The sequence below is a fragment of the Drosophila teissieri genome, chromosome 3R (genome assembly GCF_016746235.2).
Source record: "Drosophila teissieri strain GT53w chromosome 3R, Prin_Dtei_1.1, whole genome shotgun sequence".
NCBI lineage: Eukaryota > Metazoa > Arthropoda > Insecta > Diptera > Drosophilidae > Drosophila > Drosophila teissieri.
Genome location: NC_053032.1, coordinates 3105309 through 3113006, shown reverse-complemented (window position 1 = coordinate 3113006; position 7698 = coordinate 3105309). Strand labels below are relative to the sequence as shown.

The window sequence follows — 7698 nt, the reverse complement described above, 5'->3', positions numbered from 1 at the left end:
TTCTCCAATGCCTGGGCCCATGACCTATTTATTGGCAGAATTATTAGAGACTGAAGTTAATGAAAGGAGAAACAAAATCAGTATACATGTTTTCTTATACCATATTCGTTAAACTGAGATCAGGATAGGTGTATGCTTATACTACATGCGTACATTGTTCTTAGAGTATAGAAATACAGGGTTCCTATTATCAACAAGCATAAGGCACGGTAAAAATTAATTGAGCTCTTATATATTCAAAAAAGAAAGTCTAAATCCTGATATCTTTATTTCTGTATAAAGCCTGGACTTTACATTTCTTAGGTGTGTAAAAGAGGATTTTTGGAGGTAGACGGAAAGTACATCGGAACACAAAAGTTACAAAGCGATTGATTTAATTTCGGTATAAAAAATATTTAAGATATCCGCATTATGTTGCAGGAGTGAAGATCGGACCAATTAAAGCCAGATATAACATTATTTAGCCTCAGAAAACAATCAGTGACATTTTTTTATTATGGTACCTGTGTCGATTGTCACCTTAAAAGTAGGATGATATGCATATTCAGGTTGAGTAAGAGGTGGTCCTCTGGACAGAAATACATTTTCAGGACTTGTCACAAGAAATAGATTGAATAATCGACCAAGGAAGTTTTGCATATTATTAACTTGCGACAACAATAAGTAAAGCAAACCATCAAAAAAGTCTTGTTGTGCTATAGGGAGAAGAATATTTGATTTTTCTTCTGTGGACCTCGTAGTGCCAGATATATACCCTAAAACTACCAATTGGTTCCTATCGGAAAGCTTATTTGAGACGGATTGGGTAGCAAACAAATGATTCTGGAAATTCAGAAGTCGCCGGACTCTAAAAGCACGTAATATAAACAGAGCTATCGGAAAATGACAGCTTTACGCATATGAATTACGGTACTCATATTACGTTACGGGACTCAAAGAATTTATGACGTGAGAGTAGACCTAACCGCAATTAGGACTCTACCTCCCCGTCTGGTTTGATCAGGGGAAAGCTGAGAAACGAAAATTTGTTTCTATAGTGGAACCACAGTGAGGTGTGGTTCTAAGGGGCCAGTAGTCCGGACTTAATATTGCTTTGTGGTGGGACAGGTGGAATCGCTGGTTTAGAAACCAGTTCCGAAAAATCGGACTCCCTGCACAACGGATTGATCGGATTGCTTAAAATATTTTTTATCGGCAGCTATCAAAAAAGTACAATTTATTAACATATTCTCAAACACGGTGACTATGAGTCAGGGTGTTCCTCTTTGTTTTTATCCTGGTTTATTATTATTACGTCTGTTTATACACGATCTTCCTCAGATGATTGAGTCCGCCTCCAAAGTCGTCATGTACACGAATGACATTAAGTAACCATCAATTCTGGGCCAAGTCAAAATGCTATGTGATATATGCAAATCTATGGCATTTTATAGTTTTAGGCCTTGTTTAAGCACATACTTGATTAAGAAAACCGCAATCAAACGACTAGATACTGTCTAGATCTTAATGCCCTTCTCGAGCAAAACGCTTATAGGAGCAAGAAATTTTATGATCCATACATCATGATCCAATTACCATGAATGCGAATCCAATGCGAAAACTACTGCAAACTGTGTAACTAAATATTCTACAAACTGTCTTAAACTGCCACGCCTACAATTTTGAAAGTAGTTTAAATATTTTTAATTTTTATACCCGTTACTCGTAGAGTAAAAGGGTATACTAGATTCGTTGAAAAGTATGTAACAGGCAGAAGGAAGCGTTTCCGACCATATAAAGTATATATATTCTTGATCAGGATCAGTAGCTGAGTCGATCTGGCCATGTCCGTCTGTCCGTCCGTCTGTCCGTCCGTCTGTCCGTCTGTCCGTCCGTCTGTCCGTCTGTCCGTATGAACGTCGAGATCTCAGGAACTACGAAAGCTAGAAAGTTGAGATAAAACATACGGACTTCAGGGACATAGACGCAGCGCAAGTTTGTCGATTCATGTTGCCACGCCCACTCTAACGACCACAAACCGCCCAAAACTGCCACGTCCACACTTTTGAAAATTGTTTTGATATTTTTTCATTTTTGTATTAGTGTTGTAAATTTCTAACGATTTGCCAAAAAACTTTTTGCCACGCCCACTATAACGCCCACAAACCGCCCAAAGCTGCCACACCCACACTTTTGAAAAATGTTTCGATATTTTTTCATTTTTGTATTAGTCTTGTAAATTTCTAACGATTTGCCAAAAAACTTTTTGCCACGCCCACTGTAACGCCCACAAACCGCCCAAAGCTGCCAAGCCCACACTTTTGAAAAATGTTTTGATATTTTTTCATTTTTGTATTAGTGTTGTAAATTTCTAACGATTTGCCAAAAAACTTTTTGCCACGCCCACTATAACGCCCACAAACCGCCCAAAGCTGCCACACCCACACTTTTGAAAAATGTTTCGATATTTTTTCATTTTTGTATTAGTCTTGTAAATTTCTAACGATTTGCCAAAAAACTTTTTGCCACGCCCACTGTAACGCCCACAAACCGCCCAAAGCTGCCAAGCCCACACTTTTGAAAAATGTTTTGATATTTTTTCATTTTTGTATTAGTCTTGTAATATTCTATCGATTTGCCAAAAAACTTTTTGCCACGCCCACTCTAACGCCCTCAAACCGACAAAAACTGTCAGTGTTGAAGATTCTCCTTCGCACTTCCACTAGCTGAGTAACGGGTATCAGATAGTCGGGGAACTCGACTATAGCGTTCTCTCTTGTTTTTATTAGTTTTGTAAATTTTTATCGTTTTGGCAAAATACTTTTTGCCGCGCCCAATGTAACGCCCACAAGCTGCCCAAAGCTCCCACGCAAAAAAAAGTTTGTAAAATGTTTTGATTATTTTTCGCTTAATTTCTTTTGGCAAATTTCTATCGGCTTGACAACAAATTTTGAATCCAATCGTAGCGTTACATTTGTCCTGTAGGTCTGCGATTGTTTTGGCGACTGCTTTTATTGCCACGTCGTCCGCAAAACAGTGTAGCTCTACTCCCTGGGTCCTGTTGATGCCCAGGATCTCATCGTACATGATGTTCCACAAGATCGGTCCAAGTACAGATCCTTGGCGAACACCTGCCGAAAGTCGGTATCTCTTTGCGCCAGTTTCCGTATCGTACCACAAGACCCGGTCCCTAAAGTAGCTGCCAACGATTATCCTCAGGTACTCCGGGACCCCCATTCTGTTCATGGCTCCGAGTATTACGGGCCATCTAGCGGTTTTGAAGGCGTTCTTTACGTCCAGATTGCAAAATATTCCTTCCCTCCTACTAGCCATCTATCGCCAGCAAGAGCGTCCTTGGCTATCTTCCGAAAGCCGTATTGTTGACTTCCTAGGCCGTTGGTGCTCTCGGTAATTGATTCTATTCGACTATACAGGATACGTTCGAACAGTTTTCCGAGGATATCCAGCAGGCATAGTGGGCGGTAGCTGTTGGCAGCTTGCTGGTCCCTTGCCTTTCGCCAACCGGACTAGTTTCTGACTCTTCCAGCCCATTGAAAAGACCCCGTTCAAAAGACATTTCTGGAAGGGGGTCATGAAGATGTCAGGACTACGCAAAGCTACTGCATTGACGACTGCTCCAGGAATTCCGTCTAGGCCAGAAGCTACATTGTGTTTAATACGCTTGGCTGCCTCGACGACATCCAGTTCTGTGACCCCTTTCTTCCTTAGCTGGTTTGTTACCAGCTTGTAGACAAGGCCCCCGGTATCTCCGTCTACGCTATTTAGCAATTCTTTATGGGCTTCGTTGGCTTCCATCCGTAGTTCAGTAGTATCAGGTCCAGCATTCCCATAGTGTCTATCACAGCTTCATCATTGGGGTTGAATACACTGGTTCCCATTCCCTTCGGTCTTCGCCGGTCTTGTATATGCAATTCCGCGCATCGGTGAGGAAGCCAGTTCCTGAACGTGGAAAGGGCTGTAACACTTAATGGATGCTTTCCCTGACTCGTCTAGGCTCATGGAGGAGTGTCCCCATTGGATGACCAGGCAGCTGTGGAGCTCCTCTGCTGTCCTAGCCTCGTCCATTCCGCTACAAGATAGCGCTACAAGCAAGGCCATCTCTTTGAGCGTCGCCTCAAGATCGCTTTTAAGCTTGTGAACGCATTCCGAGGCTTTTCCCTCTACTTTCAGCCGCAGCTCACCTTGATGGGTTCTCTGTATTTTGCGTACGTGTTTGCCGAGTTCCCTAAGGCTCGGGTACGATTTTAGTTTCCGGAGCTTCTCTGTGTTAGAAGCCTCACCCGTCTTCTTCACGATAAGTGCCTTTGGCTTTTTACACAGGTGCTTAGGCTTCACCTTGAGCGCTCGCGCCAGCGCTCTTGGCGACCGATGCATAGCTGCCCGGCTTGGACTCCTTTGTACCGGTTGTCACCCCTTCTCCTCCGTGGATAACAACCATCGTGTTACTCGGCTTGGGCGCCTGCACTTTGGGTACTTGCCTCCTTAGCACCTTCGCATCTTGCGTAGCCTGGTAGGCTTTTGAGACTCCGTCTGGGTAGCAATGCTCGTCATACGGTACTCGTTTGCGGCCCCTTCGTGATCAAGCTCACCCATCCTTGAGCATTCAAGGATTGCTTTCATTATTCACACTAGTCAATTAAAGATTAAATTTTCTCTGAATGTTCATGACTAATTATTATTTAACACATACCAAAATGTTGTTCAGCTCAGGTTAAGAAAAAACCATAGCGACCTCCCCAAATATCAGATACCCGTTACACAGCTAGTGAAAGTGCGAACGAAAAATTTCAACATTTTCTGAAATATCGATATAAAACTAATACAAAAAATAAAAAATTAAAACAAATGACACATATCACATAAAAAGTGTTTACCGAAATGTAATTTTGCTAGCCGAAGAACGCGGCTAGTTTAATTATCTAATCCATAGCCCTTTGTAGAACTTTTATAAAGCGTATAAAGATGCTGCCACAGATGTAAAAGCATACTATAGCAATTTTAAAGCCAAGTATTTAAAGTAGAGCCATAAACGATACCTTAAATCAAAGGAGTAATGTAAATGCGAATGTCATTAGTTCCAGAACATATGTCGTCAAGGAATGGAAAAATGTAAGCAGAATAGTGTATGCTTGTAGTAATACAAAAGTACAGGTAAAAGGGTATACCAGATTCTTTGAAAAGCCTGAAACAGGCAGTGGGAAGGGGTTTCGACCATATAAGTTATGTCGCATACTGAATGTATTGTGTCTGTCACATTATTAACATAGTTTCACCACTGCGCTTGCAAGTGGCTGCTGCGCAATGAGTTTGGTATATTGTGAAATCATTTTTAGAATTTGACTACGACGCATAATATTACTGGCGCCAAAGTACCGCAACGAGTGAGGCGACGACGTTGTCGCCTAGTGTAGTCTAGCTAGCGTGTGTAAAGCATAGATCGATGCGTAGAAAATGCGGGCAGTCGCATGCAGACGATTACACACGCCCGTTGGAATTCGCTTCACTCAAAAAGTTTATGTGACAACATGGCAGATCAGACGCAAGAAAACAACAACACTGCGACATATAAATGTTTTTGATTGGAATTAAAATCGCCGTGTCGATCTGGCCCTCTCCGTCCGGCAAATCGAAAAATGTACATAACTAATACAAAAACAAGAGAGAACGCTATAGTCAAGTTCCCCGACTATCTGATACCCGTTACTCAGTTAGTGGAGCTGTGAAAATCGGCCCTTATAACTATGATTCCCAAAACAGCCCCCTAAATTTAACCATTTTAGGTCAATCAGCTTATTTCCGGCATTAGGAAAAATGCTCGAAAGAGTCATCTTAACCCGGATTATCGATTTGGATTGCCGATTCCTAAGTGGCAGCTTGGATTTCCAAAAAGACACGGGACTCCAGAACAACTACGTCGTGTAGTTAATTTCACACTGGAGGCCATGGAAGAAAGGCAATACTCTGTGGCGGTTTTCAAGCATATTCAGCAAGTCTTTGACATGGACATCACCTTTGACTCCAAAATTAATATTTAGCACCACAGCATAGATTAACATTATTAAATTCTTTACTTGTAAATATTGTTTCATACATGAGTATGTTAGTCTGTTAGTACCTGTTAGTCTGCTTGTGAAAGTGCGAACAACATTTCACATTTTTCTGGCATAATAATAGAAACTAGTGGGCCCTATGCGCTTCGCCGCATGCAGTCTTAAAATTCAATGAAAAATTCCTAGAATTTGTTATATGGAAGTCATTTATTTTATTTGAAAATTGTTATTTTCAATACAAAACATTTGGATAAACTTGTCCATTTGGGGCGAATACAAATAAAGAGTTTGGAATGCCAACAGGCTACGTATAGCTGCCCATGAGAAAAACACGGTTCTTCAAAATTCCACCCCCATACTTAAAGCGTTTGTCCTTGTGCCTTATTGATGGACATGGCAAATGATAGACGCACTGGGAATTGCTGTCGCTTAAACTCAAACGGCATGTCTGTTGGTATCAACGGAATACGCGGTATCAGGATATGGTAATAATGAGCCAGCGCGGTGGTAAATCTGACCCTGAATCTATAAAATGTGAGACGAAGAAGGAAGAAGAAGAAGTAGGAGAAAGAAGAAGGAGGAAGGAGGATGAAGAAGAAGGAGGATGAAGAAGAAGAAGAAGAAGGAAGAACTAATCACCTTGAACGTCGGCATAAAATTGTTTCTTACAATTTTTGTCGCACCAAAAGAAGTCATTTGAAATGATGCATTGTATTCTTGAATATGAGACAAAAATGTGTCGACGTTGATAACATTCCAAAAATCAGCGAACGTAGTGGATCGGGTGGAGATTCAAATGTTGGCCATTTCACTTTGCCGTTAGCACAGCACATGCCATCTGTTTCATTTGGAAATTTGGCTGCACCACAATGTGCACATCTTACCGTCATTCCACCAATACAGCCATATGCACTGTAATCAATCGCACTATCGTAATTAAAAGCAGCAAGGAGCGTTTGCTGCAAAACACGAACTCCCGCTCGCATTGGCCGATTTCGAGGTGGCTGCCTATCAAGAGATCGATTAGGTGAGTTTCGATTTCGTGCATATCGATCTCTTCTATCTGCATTAATTTGTGCACGCTCTTCCTCACTTTGCAATGTTCTATTCGACCTTAAAGTATAAGCATTACGTGTACGGCGACTAATATTAGTACGCCTTGGTCGTGGCATTTTATTTGCTGTTTGATGAAATTTAAGGCACGACTAACACTATAAATATATGATGCAAAATACTTACATGGAATACGATTTCCAAATAAAATATCTAATTTGATTTCCAAAAGCACAAAATTGAATGAAAAGGAATAGCACTCTAGAACTAACTGAGCAGAGAAAAATGACATCCTATATTTCAGAAATTGACCTGCAGCTTAAATCAATGAAATTTTAGATTCAATAAAGTGGTAAGTTGAACTGTGTAAATGATGTGGATCGTGCATTTGAGGTTAAATGCACCGTTTTATCCCTCTTCGTCTTCCTCCTCCTCCTTCGTCTTCCACGTCTTCCTTCTTCTTCCTCCTCCTTCTTCTTCTGACTTCTTCGTGCTCCTTATTCCTTCTTCTTCTTCATCCTCCTTCTTCCTCATCCATCTTCTTAATCCTTCTTCTTCCTCCTCCATCTTCTTAATCCTCCTTCTTCTTCTTCCT

At 41.1% G+C, this 7698-nt stretch overlaps 1 protein-coding gene across 4 annotated transcripts; it reads right to left on the bottom strand.

Moving 5' to 3' along the window:
• Positions 1-2870: 2870 nt before the first annotated feature.
• On the bottom strand, positions 2871-7337 carry LOC122620292. 4 transcript variants are annotated; one of them, XR_006326120.1, is made up of 4 exons: positions 7290-7326; positions 4875-5036; positions 4691-4816; positions 2871-4628 (listed from the first exon to the last, which is right to left on the bottom strand). XR_006326120.1 is itself a non-coding variant. In XM_043797677.1 (2 exons), exon 2 carries the CDS (start codon positions 4372-4374, stop codon positions 3850-3852), a length of 525 nt encoding a protein of 174 aa, XP_043653612.1. In that variant the 5' UTR covers positions 4375-4628; positions 4691-4762; the 3' UTR covers positions 2871-3849. The 4 variants fall into 4 exon arrangements, 1 of the variants encoding a protein (XP_043653612.1); XR_006326119.1 differs by lacking the exon at positions 4875-5036 and having other exon boundaries at positions 7290-7337; XR_006326121.1 differs by lacking the exon at positions 4875-5036 and having other exon boundaries at positions 4691-4762.
• Positions 7338-7698: the final 361 nt, after the last annotated feature.

Bases quoted from the DNA above. Each gene is read 5' to 3' on its own strand.
- LOC122620292 (XM_043797677.1), bottom strand. From the start codon at position 4,374: ATGCATCGGTCGCCAAGAGCGCTGGCGCGAGCGCTCAAGGTGAAGCCT.